This window comes from Pinus tabuliformis, chromosome 8, assembly GCF_031772625.1.
Source record: "Pinus tabuliformis cultivar Carrire ecotype Pingquan chromosome 8, CPIR1, whole genome shotgun sequence".
Classification (NCBI taxonomy): Eukaryota; Viridiplantae; Streptophyta; class Pinopsida; order Pinales; family Pinaceae; genus Pinus; species Pinus tabuliformis.
The window spans coordinates 1433885096-1433909996 of NC_142294.1; the positions used below are offsets into that span (position 1 = coordinate 1433885096).

General features: G+C 34.3%; 1 protein-coding gene across 1 annotated transcript; it reads right to left on the bottom strand.

Annotated features, from left to right (window-relative positions):
* Positions 1-9563: 9563 nt before the first annotated feature.
* Positions 9564-10521, bottom strand: LOC149241064 (chaperone protein dnaJ 8, chloroplastic-like). Its single transcript, XM_089367440.1, has 3 exons — positions 10158-10521; positions 9850-9918; positions 9564-9734 (listed from the first exon to the last, which is right to left on the bottom strand). Exons 1-3 carry the CDS (start codon positions 10371-10373, stop codon positions 9564-9566), a joined length of 456 nt encoding a protein of 151 aa, XP_089223566.1. The 5' UTR covers positions 10374-10521.
* Between the last annotated feature and the right edge of the window lie 14380 nt (positions 10522-24901).

The following is a 24901-nucleotide window of genomic DNA, read 5'->3' on the forward strand; positions in this document are numbered from 1 at the left end:
ATTTATAATCGAATTCAAGCTTATGACGCCGACCGATTCAATCATGCAATGATATCGACTTAAACATGATTTGCCATTATCTGGTACTTCGTTGTAATTCGTTCTTATCCACTGCCGCGTCAGCATTCCACCTCTTCTCAAATATGGACTATTTGAAGAATGTGGATACTAATTCGTAGACACGTAGCAGTGTGTTCAGCTGTAGGGCTGAGCTGGCCATTTGGGCGGGAATTGAACGAGCCATATCTAATTTTCCTGGTAGCAACTTACAGTTGGTACTCTTTGTTATAAGGAGACATCAGTCTCCAAAGCGGGTTTCAACTGACAGTCAATTCGCGGTTGGTACGGTTAATTCAAAGGAGATTTCAGACTCCAGAACCGGTTTAAGAGACAGGAGCAAGCTAATAAGTAAATATTTAATATGGATGTTGTCGTAAATAATAATATTTTTTATTTTATAATAGAAAAAGTTATTATAATTTAGTTTTCAAATTCTGAAAATGTAACTTTACTTAACTCTGTTCTTGTTATTTATTTTAGTTAGTTTTGACCACGTTTAGTATGTTTGATATTTTAATAGAAGTTAATAACGTGAACAATTTGTTTATTTATTATTATTATTATTTTTTTAAATAATGGAAAAAGTTATAATTTAGTTTTCAAATTCCGAAAATGTAACTTTACTTAACTCTGTTATTGTTACTTATTTTAGTTAGTTTTGACCACGTTTAGTATATTTTATATTTTAATAAAACTTAATATTACTTATTTTAGTTAGTTTTGACCATGTTTAGTATATTTTATATTTTAATAAAAGTTAATAACGTGAATATTTTTTTTTAATAGAAAAGTTATTATAATTTAGTTTTCAAATTCTGAAAATGTAACTTTACTCTATCACTTTTATTTAAGAAATTTCCTTTGTATTATTAGTTAATATTGTTTGAATAATTTTATTTTTATTTATTAATTTTATTTTTAGATTAGTTTAATCTATATTTTAGTTTGAAATATTTTTTTTTTATAAAATTATAAATATTAAAATTTTGTTTTTATGATGAATTACACTTAAAAATTTCTCTTTTGAGATTTTTACGAAAAGACTTTACTTAATTCATTATGGATCACAAAAGCCTAAATACAAAAATATTAATTGATCAAATTATATAATCTTAATGCAAAAGGGTTATTTTTGGTATTTAATTTATTTATATATTCAAAACTATATTTTGAAAAATGAAAAATTTGGTTGGAAATTTAAAACAATTGTTGAAATTACATATTTCAGTTTTTAGGATTGTATAATTAGCATCTAATATGGTTTCCCAATACCCTCAATCTATTTACACTGGTTTGGTTTCCCAATCTATTTATACTGGTTTGGTTTTCCAAGACGTTGAATCTAATTATCATTTAAAGATATAATTTATTTGAATAATGTAAAATTACAATTTCAACTTGTGTTCTTTTCTCAATTTTGTAGATTATAGCACTTGTTGTTCACATTACATAGGGATAAAATTGTTAAGAGATTTGTGAAGCAAATTTACCACCATAAATTTTGCTATACTTAAGGTAATTTAAAATATGTTATATGAATGAAAAATGTGTCTTAAGGGTTATAACTTGTTGCTATTGAAGTACACTTAGTGATTTGTAATGAATTGAAGTGAAGTATTTGTTGTTGCTCACTAGCACAATTAAATATTGTAGATCAGCTCTAACACTAGGGATTTAGATTCGAGAAACCTCGAGTAAGAACTAAAATTTCTACATTTGCATTAGAACTCTAATTCTAGAAATTTCTATACATTATTGGAGCTTTTTCAATTAAGATTGCTCTCTTGGTGAAGAGAGAGTTGGATATTTCAAGTTTGTTCTACTTGGGAGTGGTACTGGACCTATTATAGGTCGATTGTATGTGAAATCTTAGGGCACATGGGAGATGTGTTGAAACCCTCGAAGGGTTAATCTACTTCATTTTCATTGATTCATTTTTTGAGGTATGCTTCACAATTTGTAGGATGATGATTGCCAAATTTAGAGAGTATGACATGTTGGATGGTGATTCTAATTTCTTATGTTGCAGGTAGTGCATGGGACACATGCATATGGAGGAAGCTAAGATCTGGGAGCGCATTGAAAAATAGATAGTAGCACCAATTAACCTCAAGAAGTTGGTTGCTCGTAACAAGGAGAAGATCAAGCATGAGCTCAAGGCAAATTGAATCATTCTTTATTTAATGATGGGTCGCGTCATCCCTCACATTGTAGACACAACAATTGGTAAGAAGATGTTTAATGCTTTGCTTGGTTTATTTAAAAGAACTTGGGTTTCTTGATACATTCTCTTGCAAAACAAGCTTTCAACCATTCAATTAAGCAAGACAAATATAGTGGTGAATTATCTGGGTAGGATCATAGATATAGTGGGCTACCATAGGGATGAAATGGAGGATAAGGACTTGGTATCCATTATTGTGAATAGACTTGTTACTTCTTAGAGGTGTTTTATCTATTGTGTCTATGTTTGTGAAACATTCATTACCTTTAGGAAGGTTTGAGATACCTTTGTGCATGAAAAAATTTGGTTGGATTCCTATTTAGCAGAACAAGAAGAAGTAAAAGAACTGGTCTTCATTGAGAAGACAAATCCAAGGAAGTAGAAAGGTTAGAAAAGGGTAAGAAGGAAGGTTGAATTTTAGGAAGGACTTGAGAAAGGTGAAATATTTAGGTATCCCTAGATGGGACATTATGCTAGTGAGTTTTGAAAGAAGGGAAGGCCAAGTCACAAGATAGGTTGTAGCAAGTATAAGAATTCTAGCATAAGTGATTGAGGGATCATCCCATCTTGAGATTGCCTTCTCCATGGTTTTCTTATCTTCCAATAGTGTGTCAAGTGTTGGATGATATGGGGACATTGGGGCATCAAGACATATGACTTGTGATAGGACACTCTAAAATAGGCTTCATGGGCAAGAGGAGGTATGAGTGTAGAGTTGTGTGATGATGCCATTTATCATATGAGAGAGTTAAGTTCCATTTCCTTTCGGATGTCATTAGATGATATCTTTGAGTTGAATGATGATTTATTCTTGGTTTGAAAAATATTCTTTCAATTTATTATATTGAAGAGAAAACAAGTAGAGTTACATTTGAAGGACAATAATGCACTATTAGTGATTGTAGTCTAGCAAGTCTAAGGAGTTTAGTTAGAGGTGTGAGAGGGCGGGCTCTATAAGTTGCTTGTTGATCCTATGACACTTGTATATTCTAGTGAAATGTTAGATGAAACTTCTAGCTTTAAGGAGGCCTATTAAAAGAAGGAATTGTGGGAGCCTATAGAATGATGTTTGGAAGATTGTACCAAGACTAGAAGGGAATTCAATAATTGAATCCAAGTGGTTGTACACATTCAAACATGTGGAAAATGGGATTATTGAAAATACAAGGGAAGGCTTGTGGCAAATTGGTTCTCACAGAGAGAGGGAGTTGATTATGATGAGACATTTGTTCTAGTTGCTAAAATATACTTCTATTTGTACCCATTGTTTCTTAAGCGTCATGTTTTGGATGGCACTTATATTGGATGGATGTGAAGACCACCTTTTTAAATAGTGTGATTGAAGAGGAAGTATATGTGAATTAGCCATAAGGTCTCCACTTAGTCAACTTGTGTCATACCACTCTTGTTCACGGGATATTAAAGAATACCCCTGATCTCACTAGCTATTGATAAAAAACTTCCAAAATTATTTCGTTGACCGCCCCCCATACATATTTATAATAAAAATAACCCCTATTTTTATCGAATGCTCCGTTTTATACCCCTCAATATCTATAATTCCCCCATACCCTAATATGTACAATATATTGACTCTATTTTTCACAGTTTAGAAACCCCCTTTATGACTGAACATGGTAATATATTTATCAACAAGGTAAATCCCTCATGAAATTAGCCTAGAGGATTTGAGGTGCATGGGCATGACACCCATGCTTGAAGGGTGAAGAAATCCCTTTATGGGTTGAAGAAACTACCATGAACTTGGTACTTGAGGATTTGTGAGTTACTATTGAACTAGGTTTTCACCAAAACTATTGTTGATCCAAAACTTTGTTATTTGTATATAATGTTGATTTGGTTGTCTTAGTTTCTTTATGTAGAAGACTTAATCATTACTAATGGTTCACAGAAGGTCATTATGTGGTGCAAGGACAAGTTGTCAAGTGAATTTGAAATGAAGGATATCGGTCTACCAGATTATTTTCTAGGGGTGAAGGCTTGGTATGGTTTAGGAGAGGTTTTTGTGGGCAAGGGAAGTACACATTAGAGTTTTTGGAGAGAATCTAGATGCAACATTGAAAAACCTTGGCCACAACCATGATATAAATAATTTGAGGCTCACTTTTTATGATGATGTTGATTTGGTTCATTGTTCATTATACAAGCATATGAGAGGATCCTTGATGTATCTTGTGAATATCAAGGTGGATATTTTCTATGTTGTAAACACACCAAGTCAATATATGGTTGCTCCATGGGAGACACATTGGGTGGTTGTGAAGCATGTATTTATGTATCTGAGAGGCATAGTTCATTATGGCATTAGATAGATAGGAGATGATAAACTATTACTCTATGGATTTTGTGATTTGAATTGGGTTGGAGGTGTCGATTCTTGTAAAAGGACATTCAAATTTTGTTTAAGCTTGGGATAAGGGTTTATATCCTGATTTGGTAGGAAGTAGGTAGGAGTTGCATGTATATAGTAACATGTTTAGTGAGTTTTGAGGAGTATGAAATTGCAAATTGGTGCTTGAGATTGGAGATATGAAATCAAAGTTAACAAATATGTACTGCGATAATTAGATTTGTATAAAACTCTTTGAGAATCCTGTGTTTCATGGCCACTCCAAGCACATTGATATATACATCATTTCCGGAGAGATAGGTCATTAAAGGGTGTTGTATCCATTTAATATATTCCTACAAAATTGAAAGTTACTAAGATTCCAACAAAGCCTTTAGTTAAAGGAAAGTTTGAGATGTGGAGGGAAAAGATTGGTGTTGGTAAAAAGAATTTGCATGTAAAGAGGGAATGTTAGCTTTTTGGGTTACTCCAAAAGTGTTTGCACCATGATTGGGTTGCTACTTGTAATGTGGGTGCATAGTGTATGGATGATCCTTGGTTGTTCCGAGATGGACACACATGTGTGAGATGGCTTGCTCGTTGATTGCTAATCCTTGTGTGGATGCGTATGTGTCATTCTTTTCCTCAAAACATTGGAGACCTAGACAACTTGTGTCATTCTTCATGATGCACACATGGAGAGTAGGTCACTTACTTGGAGGTGGAGCAATGAGTATCTTGGAGGAGGGTGTTGACATTTAAATGGAACAAGGATGCTTAGTTTCTTGCATGGAAATTTGTGCTTGAGTTAAAGAAACTTAGGTTGAAGGCATGTTGGTGTTGTGGACTTAGAAGAGCACATGACCTAGGAGGAGCGTTGGAGTTTTGGAGGCTTGTGGAGGTGGAGCATTATACCTTCTTGTTAAAGGTTCGTGCCTTGGATCCTTGCTAGTTGGATGTCTTCACCTTGGAAATTGGCATGTGTCACTCTTAGAGGCGTGCATCACATGTGGGGCTATCATCTTATGGATAGTTTGCTTATAATGGGTGAAGACCACTTTATATTATTGACCTCCCTTACCCCGCATAAATAGAAAAAGGAGAGAGTTCATTCATACATTCATTCATCACACATTTGCTTTAGAGATGTGAGGAGTGGAGTGCACTATTTCCTCTCTCTTGTATATCCTCTTTGTATTATCTCCCTTTTTCTTTTTGCACAAGTGTTCTTGGGGAGTTCAAGGGATATTCTAAGGTGAGGGTTTCACCATAAAAATGCAAAGATGCTATGTTTTTTAATAAATCATAGAGGGATAAAGATAGAATTGTTCTTGTAGCTCTTGTTGGAGAAGAAGACTAGGTTTTTAGAAGCCCTAGAGCTACTTATTATGTGCGAGAAGAAGAGAGGGAGGCACTTTGCTTGGGCGAAGAAGGACTTGCCAAAGATGATGCTAGCTTGTTGAGAATTCTTGGTGGATTGGCCAACTCATGTTAGAAGTGATTCATAGTTGGGAGGAGTTGGTGGCTAGGGTTTCAAGGTATCCATAGCTATACTTGGAGAACTTGATATTGTACCAACTTGTGATATGCTAAGTATGTGCATGTACTTCATCTATTATATATTAATGAAGTGTTTTGATTGCCTAATTGTTGTGTATTGTCAAATTTGATTTTCAACTTGTATTCTTGTCTTTTTGACTAGGTAACTTACAACACTTGTAGTTCATGTGGATTCAACATAACATAGGGCTTACACTGTTAAGAGATTTTAACATATATCTTGAAGATAAGTGCGACATGTTCAGTGCTATGAATTTTGTTGTAATAAAATTATTTCATATTTATTATATGCATGAAAAATTGAGTTGTGACTTCTTGACATTGAAGTACAATCTTTTCTCTTGAACTGCATGGTGATTAGGATTCACTGTTGCAATTAAATATTTTAAATCAACCCTAAGGTTAAAACCTCTCAAAAATTTCCAACGAGCAGACAATTCAAGTGCAGGAGTATGAGATGGCATTCATCGACCCACATACATGTGTCACCTCCTGCCATCTAAAGGCATATACCTACAACGACCCTACAACTTCAATGACATCAAGTCCTTTGAATCATGGCCCTTGTACCTGTGGCATTGATGTTTAGAACTGGCAACATTTATCAATGGAGCATGTGGGCTATCTAGTGTTCTTGATTTCCTCTAGTGAATATGGATTTCAATGTTAATTCCTTACCTGCTCTTCAGCCCTATCTACTCCTTACACTAGTTCATCCCTTCCTCCATCATCTATCTGTCTTCAATTTATTTTCCTTCTTCTTAATGGCTCTTTGCCTAGGCCATAGGGGTTGATCTCCAACTCGTAAAACTCGTGTAGAATTGAAAAGGCATGGAGATAGCTAAATCTTTTCATAAGTTGTTTATTTGGCATCCCAAAAGAAACTCAAGTTGTTGGAGGCAAAAGTAAATTCTAAGAGAGCTTTTCTCCTGGCAAAGAACATTAACACACATGACATAATTTATCCTCAATTTGGACACCTGTGACACAAAATTTTCAAGACATTGGAATTATATTGCCACATCAAGTTCTTTGTGGCTCACACTCTCTCTAGATAGAAAGTTGAGCATATGGACCTTTGTTTGGATCAGTTGGAAAAACTAGGCCGGCTTCTCCTCACCCTCTGTCTCTGACCTCCAAAAAAATATGGAGGAGTTCTAGTTATTGAAGCATGAGCATCCCATTAATATCTCAACTAATGACTCAACCAAATTGGTTCTCCAAATTCTTAGTTTTATGTTTCATGCTTGGCCTTTCAGACTTTGTCTCTCATTTTGTTTTACATACTTAAGTCCTCAAGTATAATCGTTTTAGATTCCATTTTTGGCAAACCCGCCATTCAAAACAATATGTATTTCTCTGGCCCTCAAAGCAAGCTTTTAGCACTTACTAATCTATGCTCGGTCCAAGATAAAGTTCAAACTTTCAATTTCAAGCATTTTAAGAGGCAAAACATTGCAAATATTTTAAATGTTTTATTTACTTGTCTGAATTTCTACAAGTAAAATATATATCTTACATCCCCACCCCACCTTTAAGGGGTTTAAAAAGAAGAAAGAGCACTCTCAAAAAAATTAGAAACCTTTCATATAAGGTGAATTTTTAAAAATTTAAATCAAGAATTTGATTCTGGAAATTTCTGCAATCCCTACACATCCTTCCTTTTAAAGGGCATTTTACAATTTGGCTTTCCAAAAATGGAAATAGTCTCAACCAAAATTTTCAGTTATACGCTAATCTAGGTCTCCAGATAACAACTCCCAATGATCGCCAGTTCACACAGAACATTGGTCACACACCAATTGCCCCCACATAACACTGCTTATGCATCACTCGTTCGCAATAGGTTAACAGGTTTCTTTGATATCCAATTCTAACAATAGTTTTAGACCATCTTTGTGTTTTGCTTCCTCACATAATCTGTGTCTCCAGATATTTTTCCTTCTACACTCCCATACTCCCATACACGCGTTTTCCTTCTACTCACACCAATCATCTTCAACTTTGATTTCAAACCAAGAAAGGGGTTCAAGGTTTCTACAATTTCAAATTCAATTAAAATGATTTCAGTTTCTTGGAATTTTCTCTGGAGCAATCTTTGCTGCCCCAAAACTGTTTATACCCTTTTCCATAAGTAGGATACATACACAGCGACATTCTTCACTCAAACCCTGAAAAAGAACAAGCCTTCAGTGAATTTCGTCTAGATCTTTTATCATTAATGTAAACAAAGAAACACAATCTATAATTTCCCACTGTTTTCTTGAAAAAGGAATCAGAAGAATTTACATTTTATAAGGCAAATATGAATACTTTCGAAATTGTGATAAGTTTCTTCTTCCGTATCTATCACATAAGTAGTTTTAGTGCCACCCCATTGTTGGCCACTCTTCGCCGCTACATCTGTAACCTGGACACTTTGCCTACTTCAATCGCCCTCATTAACTTTGCCAGTGTTGCACAGTTCAGATCTCTCTTGCTACAGGATCTACGCATCAATTCTGCACTCGATGGCTCCACAATTATAGCCCCAAGCATAATTTGTCAGGGATTACCCTAGATTTGTCACGGTAACAATCTAGAAAGCAAATACTCAAAACTAATTGATTGAATATATCTCAGTCCCAGATGAAACATATAAAATCAACATTAATGTTAAAACTTAACAACATTTGAATCCTGCAAATACAGGCAAGGATTGCCTATAGTTACAGCCAAGAATAATGCCTTGTTCAAGATGATATACAATAGAAAAATTCATTATGGAATGAAATGGCTTCATTATGTCTCAAGGATCAAATATGTAGAAATTTTGCATTATGTAATGAAACGGCAGCATTTCATCTCAATGATCGAAGATCTCTTAATCAAAATAATGGTTTCCATTAAATGAATGTCATTACAAATTGCAGGAAGAATAGTTAGGAGCTCTTTAATGAAGAGCTGATCCCCATAATAATCACATGGTCCAGAGAGATATCCCGCAGGTATGTACAAGTAGTTGAGAGTATAAATGAACAGAACATATGTACAGGTAGTCTAATAATCAGGACCCATGACCAAATCAAATGACGCACTAAAACAGAGACAACTCAGAAAGATGTTGCTTCATCTGGATCAGTAAGTCCTTTGTGTTGTGGAAACCAACGAAAGATAAATAAAATCAACTGTACAGGTAGAAGAACATATTGTATTTCCAGGAGATGAATGAAGAAGCTTTATGGGCTTTCTAAGACAGTTGTTTTTCTGCCAATAGCAAGAACTTTATAGATAGCCCATAACAGTCAACATGGGATCCGTCATGGAGAGGCCATAACTGTTTGCAAGGCCGGCCAATAGACACCTACACAGTCTATGATGAATATTTCATCAGGCATAAATGTTTATATGAGAGGAATAATCAAGGGTTCCAGCTCCTTCCCATCCCATCCATTCTTCCCACTCGTCCCAATAATCGTTATTGATTCCCATCACGCCCTCCACAGAGTAATCACCAGAATAGCTTTGTTGCTTTGCCTTTGCTAAACTGGACATTAAAGTCTGCTCATTATCACAAAAGTAACAACAATCAGAAAACCGTGGGCCTGCATAAGAATCCCATATTACAGAATGAAAATGCATATAGATAAAGATTACTCTTAGGCAGGCAATTTACCTCATAAGCCTGATTGATCTTGTGAAATTGAACCCCACACACATCTCCTTTGCAAACATCTGGATGATACTGTAACCAGATTATATCAACATATGAGTGCAATATTAATGTTTTCTGACATTCTATATGACCAGGGATATTGCCAGACAAATTTTCTTAAAAATTCTCAAGAATGTGTGAAGTCTGACATTTTTAATTTCTATTTCAAACCTGTATCTCTTTTTCTATTTGCTTCAGAAATGGAAGATTTATTGAAAATATCTGATCTTGAAAGTAAGAGACATAGCTTCAAATGGGTACTTGCATACCTGCAACGCAAGGCGACGATAGGCTCTCTTCACATCTTTTTCAGAAGCCCCAGGGCTCAATCTCAGAGTCTCATACTGCTCTTTCATCCCAAGAAAAGCAACAGAGGCCATCACAGTTACATTCCTCCTGCCTCCCAAATTCTTCTTCTCTCCACTCTTATTTTCTAAGAATGTTATCCCATTGACGCCCCCAAGCCTTTTAACAGAGGCAGCCATGATCTCTGACAAAGGAAACCGCTGAGCAACAAACCAAGCTTGAAATCCTCTGGATTTCCAAATGGGTGCACCCGAATCCAGTTGCTAGACCAATACAAACAAACAGCAGCGATCACCTCAAATGTGGGTATCAAATCACAAGGTAAGAATGCAGATATCAACTGATCCACCACCGTACTCTAGCATAATGATATTTATAGCCGATTTCAAAATTATGACGCCGACCGATTCAGTAGTGCAATGACCGATTCAGTAGTGCAATGATGGATTAACTTAAACATGTTTGCCGTTATCTGGTACTTTGTTGTAATTTGTTCTTCTCCACTGCCGCGTCAGCGTTCACCGCTTCTAAATATGTATTATGTCAAGAATGGCCGTTGCCATCGAAATTTGACCATCTAGATTCTTCGACCATTTCAAAGCGCGTAATTCTCATTCTCACCGATCTACGTCGCGTAGTGTAACTGTTATACATTTGGATTGACCGTACTCTATCTTTTTATGCTTTAGTTTTTGTGAGTATATATATATATATATATAAATATAATATTTGGTATAAATTATAAATTTGAATATTGACTTTGCACAAATGGAATATTCCGAATTATATGACTAAATTCAGAAACACAAAATTCAAAACATACTACAAGACCACTAGATATTTTAGTTATAATATTTTAAATTGGAATTGGATAATATAATTTTAGCCAATTTTGACTAAAACATTTCAAAAAAGAGTTATTTTAGTGTGATGTTTTAGAATTTTTTAAGTGGATTTTTTCGGTTTATTTTTTTTAAAATTTGGCAAGAATTTATTGAAATCACAAGATTAATAGGTAAATCTTGCACAATAAAAACACCCTAGAGTTTTTATAGCGCTGAATCCATATATACAGTCAAAAAACTAGTTTAAATAACACAAATCAAGATTTCAGCTCGAAATTTTCCATCAAATTCTAATAACATAAACTCCAAAAAATCGAGCTACCACTCCAAAAAAATACCAAAAAATTAGATTACACGCCATTTCGAAGTTCTTATCTATTCCCGCATCGCGGGCGGGGTGACGAGTCTCCACCTACGGTATTCGTACACGTACTCGCCTTAGGAACCCCGCCTGAATACGGCAAGAGCTAACCAACCTGTCATAGGACATTAAATGCCTCTACCGTGGCTGATTACGGTGGCTGATTACATGCATACTCGATATCACGATTTGACGTAAAGGAGATGGCATGCCCATACTTCCATAGCGCATGGTATTGTGATCCAATAAAAAGTATGCATGTAACCAGCCACCGTAGAGGCATTTAATGCCTTATGGCAGGCTGGTTAGCTCTTGCCGCCTGGATACGTGCTCACCCGTGGATACTATTTCCTTGACACGTAGCAGTATATTCAGCTGTAGGGCTGAGCTGGCAATTTGCTCTGAAATCAAACTTGTCCTATCTAATTTTCGTGGTGGCAACTTAGTGTTCGTTCGCAGTTGGTGCTCTTCGTTACAAGGAGATTTCAGACTCCAAAGCGGATTTCAACTGACAGTCGATTCGCGGTTGGAACTCTTAGTTAAAAGGAGGTTTCAGACTCCAAAACTGGTTTCAGAGAGAGGAGCAAGGTATTAAGTAAAGGAATTTAGATTTCTTAAACCATGTTTAAAAAAATAAAAAAAATTAATAGGGATCTTGTTGTAAATATTAATTAGGTTTATTTTATTGGATTTATTGATTTTATTGACGAGGCTGAACAATCTAAGGAATCAAGAGAGTAAGAACACTGGTTCAGCTTCATATATTTTCGGAAAAGAATACTCAAGAAAATTACAAATTTATCAGGAATGGTGTTGTAAATAATACTTAAGTTCGTTTGGCTGGAGGTTATTTTTAAAAATCGGGTTGGAAATAATAGTTAAGTTGGTTTGATGTAGGGATATTTTGAAAAAAGAATTTTTCTCGTTAATTTATTTTAGTATTTGATATTTTAATAAAGAATAATATTGTGGGGTTTTTTATATTTTTGGTATTATTATATTGTGTATTGTAATATTTGATTTTGATGGGTTGTTTATGGAAGCGTGGTAAAAAGTGGTTTGAATTTAGCCATTTTTGTTTTTTGGATTCAACACCATTAAAAACCTTAGGAACATCCAAAATCTTGAAATTTGATAAATATAACTTAGATTTCTCAAAATTTCTATTGAATTTTATCAAAATCTTACCAGAATTTCCAATGTTTTTTGGACAAATTTGAACTTTCCTTAAACTACACATCTAAAGCATTATATACAACTTGAATGGGCTTAATGGTTAAGAGCATGTGTTTCCTCCTAAGGTCGCATGTTCAAAACCAAAGGGGGTAGAGTATGTATGCCTTCATAGACTTAGCAGTGAAATCATGGAGGTGTGTCCCTTGTCCTACAAACAAGGGGGTCTCATACACCAATTTGGTAAAAAAAAAAAGAGTTAAATTGGAGGGAAAAAAAAATTGAAAATTTTGAACAATGAATATAAAGAATTTGGGTTGTGTAAATTTTAATCATGTGGATTGACATCTGTCTTTTGAAATGTGGCTTTTAAAATTTTTATGATGTTAGACATGTCTATTTTGGAATAGGACTTTTAAAATTTTAATTTAATTATCAATAATGTTGTTATGCATGTTTATTTTGGAATAGGACTTTAAATTTTTTAATTTAATTATAAAAAAATATTAGGTGGATGGTGGTGATTTAAAAATCTTGTTACATGTCTTTTTAAATGTATGTATGTTTAACATAAATATTAATATTAATTCTTTTTAGAATTAATAATGATAGAGATTGATTGATTTTGGAAGAAAATTCAAGCTATCAGAAATTTCAAAATGGGATAGCTCCTGTTCATGGATTTGTTGGGACCTATGATGAATTTCACACCATATTTGGGCTTGAGTTAGCCTATTGATGTCATTGTTGGCTAGATGCACCCATATGAATTGGACCTATGTTGATGACTAGGTATGGCAAAACTCAGAATTTACGGTTCGAGAAGGCTACTCTGTTTTATTGTTTCAAGTAGGACTTCGTCTAAAGTCTTGTGTTTTGTTACGGGTTTAGACTCCCAACTATCAATTGAAACTGAACTCCTTTTGTTGGTTGTTAACACATGGTAAAATAATGACAATGAAGAATCTAACCCCTCATGCTATCCTTTATGCTTGAGACAGGAAGAAACAATTGCTCATATATTTCTCAGTTGTTCCTTTGTTTGTGAAGTGGGAGTTTGTTCTTTCTTCTATATTCTCTATAATTCAATTGCGTGAGTAGCCTGCCTCTCTTTTCTCTTCATGGGAGGGTTGCTACCTTAGAAAATTCAAAGGAAAGAGCTCCTTCAAGCAAATCTAGTTGGCGGTCCAGAAATTTGTCTGTTGCAAGGTTTGGATAGTTCAAATTGACAACATTTTCAACGAGAAGTGGTATCACCCTCACTCTGTAGCCTTAAGAGTTCAAGTGCAATGTGTTGAATATTGGAAGAATTTTGCCCTACCCATTGATATGGAAAACGCAGATTCCCAAGAAAAGGACTGGCTTCTTAACTTCCTTCCTGGTTTGCCAAGGAGCAAGTAAACTCACTTAAAACCTATGGAATGGTGGAAGTTGAGGCTAGATCAAGATGAAATGAAAAAATTGAGGAGATCTCATACATCCTTTTTGTTGAGTTTTGATGGTGCTTCAAAGCATAATCCAGGGGTGAGGAGTAGGAGGGGTTATTCTCAACCTCGATGGAAAAATTGAAATTGAGTATAATTGGGGGTTAGGCATTTGCATAAATAATGCGGCAAAGGCATATTGATTACTACAAGGGCTCCTTCTAGCCAAAGAAGCAAACATCGAAGATTTGGTGGTGTTGGGAGATTTGTATCTGGTTATCCATCACTTTCTTCATGGATCTTTACCTAAGGATTGCAAGTTGTGAAGCATTATTGATCGAATTAAAAATATGAAAGTAGCCTTCTCTACTATTAGCTTCTTTCATGTGTTGAGAATGAACAATTATGTTGTAGATGATCTCGCCAATAAAGGTGTAAAATTGGACGCAGGAGTCATAATGAGAAATGATATTCCTTCCATCGCAACTATTCCTTAGCAATGAGTTTGATATTGAATGTAAATTTTGTTTGTATCAACTAGCCTTTTGGAGAATTTACACCTCTAAAGACCCTATGTCTTTTAGGATAACAAAATGGCTAATAGATATTGAAAATAAACACTGTTGTGATGTTATACTTATAGTTGGTCTTGAAGAATTTTCATTGCATTCACTTGTTGTACAAACCATGATTTGGGCACAAATTTTGATTTAGTACAATATTCATCATGGTTCAAATATATATATATATATATATAATTTTATTTATTTATTTATTATTATTATTATTAATTTTTTATTTTATTTTTTATTTTTTCGGAATTAATAATAATAATAACTTGAAGATTTTTCATTGCACTCACTGCACAAATTTTGATTTAATACAATACTCATCATGGTTCAATTTTTTTTTTTTTTTTTGGAATTAATAATAATAATAATTTCTGAATTCAAGGTTTTGTGATCCATATTGATTACAGAGCAATTTTTTTGGTAGAAATCACATAGTAGAAATTTTTGCCCACGCGTTTCGAACCATCTAGTGTGGTCCATCGTCATGACAAGATTCATGACAATAGCTTAAATAGGGATCGATGTAGAGATACTATAACAACTATAATAAACGACTAGTTTACTAATAATATTATTTAATTAATAATATTAATTAATAGGAATAATTTATACTAATTAAATCAAGAACTATGTTAAAAATTTTTTTTAAGAATAAAAAGAATTAAACAAACAAAGTCAAACATCAATGAAATCGATTTATTTTTTTAATTATCAACCAACATAAACGGCTAACTAAGAAAATATTATTTATTTAAATAATATCTTTAAATACCAGGAACCAACTCTAATAATTAAGATTAGGATAAGTTTCAAATTAAAATAGAAAAAATAACCAAGTCAAACATTAACTAAGGTAAAAAAAAGGTAGAGGAGTCAATATCCTAGGAGGCAAGACCTTATAAGTAACTAACAATAAACTAAATAGAAATCAAATAAATAAAATTCAACAAAAAGATAATCAAAGTAAGAGAGACTAAAGTATTAAGGCCATACAATCAAATTAAAGACAAACCAAAAAATATAAATATAAAACGGGTCCAAGAACAAGACGATACAAAAATTTCTAAAAACTTAAGAAGAAACAAAAGCCCACAAAAGACAAGAAGAAACTTAAAAAACCTAAAAACAATTAGGAGGACAGGACAGGGACCCAACTTCTGCTATTATTCCAACCTTCGTCTCTATTCAAATGATTCGTGAGCACGCCACTAACATCAGGCATGGCAGGACCCAGATTCATGACCACACTGCCGACATCAGGCATTACAGGACTCACTCCTCTGCTTTGGTTGAACATGCAGATAAAACCAAACATCACATCTGCATTGAGGAGGCCCAAGTCATTGCTAGGATTAGTCATTTCCATCATCGAAAATTTAGGGAGGCCTTAGAAATCGAAAAAAATCCCACCAATTTGAATAGAGACAATGGTTGGAATATTAGCAGAAATTGGGTCCCTATCATGTCCTCCTAATTGTTTTTAGGTTTTTTAAGTTTCTTCTTGTCTTTTGTGGGCTTTTGTTTCTTCTTAAGTTTTTTAGAAATTTTTGTATCGTCTTGTTCTTGGACCCATTATATATTTATATTTTTTGGTTTGTCTTTAATTTGATTGTATTGCCTTAATACTTTAGTCTCTCTTACTTTGATTATCTTTGGTTGAATTTTATTTATTTTTTATTTTCATTTAGTTTATTTTTATTTATTTTTTATTTCTATTTAGTTTATTGTTAGTTTCTTATAAGGTCTTACCTCCTAGGATATTGACTCCTTTGTCTTTTTTGACTGAGCTCCTTTGTTAATGCTTGACTTGGTTATTTTTTCTATTTTAATTTGAAATCGGTCATAATCTTAATTATTAGAGTTGGTTCCTAGTATTTAACAAAATTATTTAAATAGTTAGTCGTGTATGGCGGTTGATAATTAATAATCTTTTTTACTTCATTGATGTTTGTCTTTGTTTGTTTAATTCTTTTAATTTTTTAATTTTTTTAGCATAGTTCTTGATTTAATTAGTATAAATTATTCCTATTAATTAATATTATTAATTAAATAATATTATTAGTAAACTAGTCGTTTATTGTAGCCATTATAGTATCTCTACATTGATCCCTATTTAAGCTATTGCCATGATTTGGATCTTCATCTTGTCGACCATGAACCACACTGGATGGTTCAAAAAGCGTCAGCAAAAATTTCTACTATGTGATTTCTACCAAATAAAATTGTTCTTTAATGATGGTTCGAAAAGCGTTGGCAAAAATTTCTATTATGTGATTTCTACCCAAAAAAATTGTTCTTTAATAATAATAATAATAGAAAATAAAGCTATCATGGATTCAAAATTTATGGACCATTTAATTTATATGGCTATGCTGGTTAGTCATATTCCTATCATTATAATTTTAATAATGATAATATGCTTTTGATACCAAATTTAAAATTGTTTTTAATTAATTAAAATTTATTCTTCTTTAACAAAATTACCAACTCAAAAAATTATTCAAAATCTAAAAATATGAGATACTATCCAAATTCTACTTTTATGGAGAAATTATTTTTTCATTATTTCTTTTTCTCCCGAAAAGGTTTCCGAGAGCATATCTTGTGCCTCATGTGTGTGTGAGCTTATTTTGTCATTCTCTATTTTTCTACATAATTTATATTCGCATGCATGCAATAATTACAGTTAAATCCACAGATCTTAAAGTTTAATAAAATGTAACAGTGTAAAATTTCAGTATTTTAATATATTATTATTTCAGTATTTTAATATATTGTTATCAGATATGTTGTGACTCCAGTGAAATATCCATGACAGTTTACGGATCAAGGTGGAATTTCTAGAAATGATTTCTGGGTTATGGAGAACTTCTATGTTTTAGCCTCTCCACAAAGTTCAAGACTAGAACACCTCTGGTGCTACAGAGACTAACACGTGTGAGGTGACTTGCTCATTGATTGCTAAAACTTGTGTGGATTCTTATGTGTCATTATTTTCCTTAAAAATTGAAGACCTAGACAACTAATGTCATTCTTCATGATGCACATATGAAGAGTGGGTCGCTTGCTTGGAGGTGGATCAATGGGTATCTTGGAGGAGGGTGTTGACACTTACATGGTATGAGGACACTTGGTTTCTTGCATGGAGCTTTGGAGGCTTGTGGAGGTGGAGCATTATATATTCTTGTTAAATATTCATGACATAGAACCTTGTGGGATGGATGTCTTCATCTTGGAGATTGGCATCACATGTGAGGTTATCTTCTTGTGGATAGGTTGCTTGTAGTGGTTTAAGACCACTTTATATTATTGACCTCCCTTACCCCTCATATAAATAGAAAAAGGAGAAAGTACATTCATTCATCACACATTTGCATTAGAGATGTGAGGAGTGGAGCACACTATTTCCTCTCTCTTGTGTACTCCTTTGTATTATCTTTGTCTTGGTGCACGAGTTATTGGACAATTCGAGGAATATTCTAAGGTGAGGGTTTCACCCTAAGAATGCAAAGAAGCTATGGTTTGTCATAAATCCTAGAGGGATAAAGATAAAATTGTTCTTGTAGCTCTTGTTGGAGAAGAAGACTAAGGTTTTGGAAGCCCTAATGCTACTTGTTATGCATGAGAAGGAGAAGAGAGGGAGGCATTTTTCTTGGGCTAAGGACTTGTCAATAATGATGCTAACTTGTTGAGCATTCTTCGTGGAGAGATCAACTATTGCTAGAAGTGGTTCCTAGTTAGGAGGAGTTGGTGGCTAAGTTTTCAAGGTATCTCTAGTTAGAGCTTGATATTGTAGCAACTTGTGATATGCTTAAGTATGTGCATGTATTTAATCTATTATATGTTAATAAAGTCTTTTCTTTTCCGAATCATTGTGCACTCACAAAGTTGAATTTCAGCCTGCATTGTTGTCTTTTTTAATAGGTAACTTCCAACACTTGTGGTTTGATGTGGATTCAACATAACATAGGGTTGAAACCATTAAGAAATTTTAATACATCTATTGAAGATAACTGCGACATGTTCAATGCTATAAATTTTGTTGTGATAAATTTATTTGAGATCTACTATATATATGAAAAATTGAGCTATAATTTCTTGGCATTGAAGTACTGAGCTGCATGTTGGTTCAAATTCACTATGCAATTAAGTATTTTAAATCAGCCCTAAGGTTTAAACCTCTAAAAAATGAATAAAGGAGCGGAATATTCAAGTGCAAGAGTATGAGATGGCATTTGTTGGCACATAGACACGTGTTTCCTCCTGCCATCTAAAGGTCTATGCCTATAACGATTCTTAGCCGCAATGACGCCAAATCCTTCGAATTAGGGCCCTTGTACTTTATTATTATTATTATTATCCAATTTTAAGGTTACAGCCAAGCCAGACACCAAATTGGTGTATGAAACCCCCTTGTTTGTGGGACAAGGGACCCACCTCTGCACTGCTAAGTCTACGAAAGCATATATACTCTACCCCTCTGATTTTGAACCTGTGACCTTATAGGAGGAAGCACATGCTCTTAACCATTAGGCCCACTCAAGTTGTACTTGTGGAAATGATGTTTATAAATAGCAACTTTTATCGCTGGAGCATTTGTGTTGTTCGATGTTCTTGATTTCCTCTTAAAAAAAATAGGTTTTTCAAGAAGATATGGATTTCAATGTTAATTCCTTGCCTATTTGTCCACCCTATCTGTTCCTTACACTAGTTCATCCCTTCATCATCTATTTGTCTTGAGCTTCTGGTTTTCATTCCTTTTAATGGCTCCTTGCCTAAGCCATAGGGGTTGACCTCCAACTCTTCAGACCCGTGCAGAATCGAAAAGCCAGGGACATAGCTAAATCTTTTTGTTAGGTCCCTATACTACTAGTGTAACCCCTTATTATTATTAGTGCAACCCCCTTATTATATTGTTGTGCCCATGTAGTACCCATATTGTTATTATTGTGCCTCATAGAAACTCACTATTGTTATTTTTGTGCCCTTACATTATTATTGTTATGTCGGCTTTAATTATATTATGGCCCCTTAGACTCCTATATATAGAAAGGAGGTTTTGTCATTTGTATCATCCAAGAATTGTTCATTTGTGTAATGTAAAGAAGGTTGCCCCCTCGAAGAGGCTGAATTCTAAGGCATTTATCTCTCTTTTCTATCTTTTTATGAGCTGATTTCATAACATTTGGTATTAGAGCTTTGGATTCTAGGGTTTCGCTACCCCAAACATGTCAGCGTGGCATTTCCGCTATAACTTTTTTTGCTACTAAGTTTCAGAAGCTAAAAAAAAACCATTTGAGAAGAAATCGGTATGAACCTCGGGTTTGAATTTCAGAGCTTGTCTCACTATATTTTCGGAGATATGATCTGAGGAAGTTAGGGTTTTCGCAAGCTCCAAAATTTCATCTCAAACAGGTCATCGTGGAATTTTCGCGATAATATTTCTTCTACGAAGGTTTAGACTCTGAATTAAAACCCATTTGAACCGAAATCTTGATGAAGCTCGGGTCCGAATTTCAGATCTTGTCTCACTATATTTTAGGAGATATAATCTGAGGAAGTTAGGGTTTTTTCAGACTCCCGAATTACATTGTAAATAAGTGACCTTGGGAAAATCATCATAACTTTCTCTCTGAGCATCAGATTGACATTTCGTAAGAAGTTACAGAAAGAGGACGAACTGTAGTTTTCTGTGTATATTTTTCAGGTCCTAAGGTTGAAACAGTGACACGTGGCACTTCGTACACATGTGCTCTACTGAACTAGTCTATAATCAGGTCGTCGTGGGAGATTTGACATAGTTATTCCGTGCAGAATCCAATCTTGATCAGACTTGCAGGGTTAGAAAGAGAACACAGAGGGCTACTGCAGAACACAATTTCAGAACTTGGAGATCTAAAATTACAGAGTTACAGTCGTTTCAAGATCGAGCTCCTAAAATAAAAATAAAAACGATATGAGGAAGTTTGATGGCAAGGATCCGGTAAATTGGATACTACAGATGGAGCAATATTTTGACCTACATGAAATGCAACTGTTACAAAAGGTACATATTGCGTCTTCATATTTAGAACCAGAACAATTTTTATGGTATAAAGGGATTTGTTCTCGTAAACCACTTGTTACGTGGTCAATTTTCACGGAGGAAATGATAGCACATTATGAGGATACAAAGAGAAACACTTTCTTTAGCCAATTGATAAATCTCAAACAAAAGTGTTCAATCGCAGAGCACATTGAGGACTTTCAAAAATTGAATATAAGGGAAAATGATATTCCAAAGAAACAGAGGATTGATGTCTCCATAGGGACTTTAAGGAATAACATTCAACATGAGGTTCGTCTTTGGGAACCTGATTCATTGGGCAATGCATTTAGGTTGGAAAGAAAAGTGGAAAGAAAAATTATGGCAACAAGGAAGTCTATCCCTCACAACTATAAAGATGGAAGTGTTGTTTCTCCCAGCCTTCCAGAACCTACAAGGTTGGCACCACAACAATTGGAATAAAAAAAAGAAAAAAGGTTTTGTTACAACTGTGATAACAAACACATTAAATGTCATAAGTGTGTTGAGAATAAATTATTTTACATTGATTGTGAAGAGGAGGAAGAAAATGATCAAGAAACGTCAAAAGAAGAGGATATACACCAAGAACCAACCCCAGAGAAAGAAGAAATGAATCCGACCATATCTTGTAAAGCATTGGCAATAATTACCACTCCTCAAACACTCAAGATAAAAGGACATATCAAGAAGAAAAAGGGTCAAGAAGTGAAAGATCACATCGAGAAAGAAGAAATGAATCCGACCATATCTTGTAAAGCATTGGCCGGAATTACCACTCCTCAAACTATCAAGATGAAAAATGTTCAAGCAGTGAAAGATCACATCAAGCATCAAGAAATGAATCCGACCATATCATATAATGCATTGGAAGAAATTACAACCCCTCAAACTCTCAAGATAGAAGGACATATCAAGAAGAAAAATGTTCAAGAAGTGAAACATCACATCGAGCATCAAGAAATGAATCTGACCATATCTTGTAATGCATTGGAAGAAATTACCACTCCTCAAACTTCTAAGATAGAAGGACTTATCAAGAAGAAAAAGATTCAAGCAGTGAAAGATCACATCGAGCATCAACAAGTTCTCCAACTTTTAAAGGATAACGCCACTTTGGTGCAGAATCGAATGAAACAACAGGCATATAACTATCACAGTAAAAAAAGTTTTGATGTAGGCGATTGGTTATTTTTACGACTACATCTCAAGCAAACTATTTATGAGAAGGAAATGCTAGCAATACTACATGAACTTAAGAAATGATGACCTTACCTAATGGGAAGACTTCAAGGTAAAAATGGATCATGATAGTCTTAAATACTTTTTAGAACAAATATTATCTTTAAAAGAACATAAAAAATGGGTCAAAAAAATGTTGGGTTATGAATTTGAAATCATCTCCAAAAAAGCGAAGCAAAATGTTGTTGCAGATGCACTCTCAAGAAATGATGAGGGTGTGGAAGCATTGTTTTATGCTATTTCTATTATCCAACCAAATTTGATAAACAAACCAAGGGATGAATGGAAGAATGGCGAAGCAGGGTGGGAACACATTCAAAAGTTGTTGAAGATCTCAGTTCCAACAATATTGCTAGAACTTGACAAGGAAGGAAAAATCATATTGGAACCTGAAGCATTCACAAAACTGAGAAGTCGACAGCTACGAAATCGATCAATTTTAGAGTATCTCATCAAGTGGAAGAACTTACCCACTGAAGATTACACATGGAAGGATGATAATTTTATACAAACGCATCCAGAACTACTCAAGAGTTGAGGAGACCACTTTTTGAAGGAGAGGGGCATGTTAGGTCCCTATACTACTAGTGTAACCCCTTATTATTATTAGTGCAACCCCCTTATTATATTGTTGTGCCCATGTAGTACCCATATTGTTATTATTGTGCCCCATATAAGCCCACTATTGTTATTGTTGTGTCCTTACATTATTATTGTTATGTCGGCTCTGATTATATTATGACCCCTTAGACTCTTATATATAGAAAGGAGGTCTTGTTATTTGTATCATCCAAGAATTGTTCATTTGTGTAATGTAAAGGAGGTTGCCCCCTCGAAGAGGCTGAATTCTAAGGCGTTTATCTCTCTTTTCTAACTTTTTGTGAGTTGGTTTCATAAGATTTGGTATCAGAGCTTTGGATTCTAGGGTTTCGCTGCTCTAAACATGTCAGCGTGGCATTTCCGCTATAACTTTTTCACTACTAAGTTTCAGAAACTAGAAAAAACCCATTTGAGAAGAAATCGATCTGAACCTCAGGTCCGAATTTCGGATCTTGTCTCACTATATTTTCGGAGATATTATTTGAGGAAGTTAGGGTTTTTGCAAGCTCCAAAATTTCATCTCAAACAGGTCATCGTGGAATTTTCGTTATAATATTTTTTCTACAAAGGTTTAGATGCTGAAATTAAAACCCATTTAAACTAGAATCTTGGTGAAGCTTGGGTCCGAATTTCAGATCTTGTCTCGCTATATTTTAGGAGATATAATCTGAGGAAGTTAGGGTTTTTTCAGACACCCGAATTACATTGTAAACATGTGACCTTGGGAAAATCATCATACCTTTCTCTTTGAGCATCAGATTGACATTTCGTAAGAAGTTATAGAAAGAGGACAAACTGTAGTTGTTTGTGTATATTTTTCAGATTTTAAGGTTGAAACAGTGACACGTGGCACTTCATACACGTGCGCTCTACTGAACCAGTCTATAATCAGGTCATCGTGGGATATTTGACATAACTATTCCTTGCAGAATCCAATCTTGATCAGACTTGCGGGGTTAGAATGAGAACGCAGAGGGCTACTGCAGGACGCAATTTCAGAACTTGGAGATCTAAAATTACAGAGTTACAATCGTTTCAAGATCGAGCTCCTAAAATCAAGAAAAGACGATATGAAGAAGTTTGATAGCAAGTATCCGGTAAATTGGATACTACAGATGAAGTAATATTTTGACCTACATGAAGTGAAACTGCTACAAAAGATATGTATTGCATCTTCATATTTAGAACCAGATCAATTTTTATGGTGTAAAGGGCTTTGTTCTCGTAAACCACTTGGTTACATGGTCAATTTTCACGGAGGAAATGATGGCACATTATGAGGATAAAACACCTCCTTTAGCTAATTGATAAATTTCAAACAAAAATGTTCAATGATAAACAACATTGAGGACTTTCAAAAATTGAATATAAGGGAAAATGATATTCCAGAGAAGTAGAGGATTGATGTCTCCATAGGAACTTTAAAGGATAACATTCAACATGAAGTTTGCCTTTGGGAACCTGATTCATTGAACAATGCATTCAAGTTGGAAAGAAAAGTGGAAAGCAAAATTATGGCAACAAGGAAGTCTACCCCCTCACAACTATAAAGATGGAAGTGTTGTTTCTCTCAGCTTTCCAGAACCTACAAGGTTGACACCACAACAATTGGAAGAAAAAGGAGCAAAAGGGTTTTGTTACAATTGTGATAACAAATATATTAGAGGTCATAAGTGTGCTGAGAAGAAATTATTTTACATTGATTGTGAAGAGGAGGAAGAAAATAATCAAGAAACGTCAAAAGAAGAAGATATACCCCAGGAACCAACCACAGAGAAAAAAGAAATGAATTCGACCATATCTTGTAAAACATTGACAAGAATTACCACTCCTCAAACTCTCAAGATAGAAGGACATATCAAGAAGAAAAAGGTTCAAGAAGTGAAAGATCACATCGAGGAAAAAGAAATGAATCCGGCCATATTTTGTAATGCATTGGCCGGAATTACCAATCCTCAAACTATCAAGATAGAAGTACATATCAAGAAGAAAAATGTTCAAGAAGTGAAAGATCACATCAAGCATCAAGAAATGAATCCGACCATATCTTGTAATGCATTGGAAGAAATTACCACTCCTCAAACTTTGAAGATAAAAGGACTTATCAAGAAGAAAAAGATTCAAGCAGTGAAAGATCACATCGAGCATCGAGCATCAACAACAAGTTCTCCAACTTTTAAAGGATAACGCCGCTTTGGTGCAGAATCAGATGAAACAACAAGCATATCAACATCGTAGTGAAAGAAGTTTTGATGTAGGTGATTGGGTATTTTTACGGCTACATCTCAAACAAACTATTTATGAAAAGGAAATGTTGGCAATACTACATGAACTTAAGAAATTACGACCTTGCATAATGAGAAGACACTTCAAGGTAAAAATGGATCATAATAGTCTTAAATACTTTTTAGAACAAATATTATCTT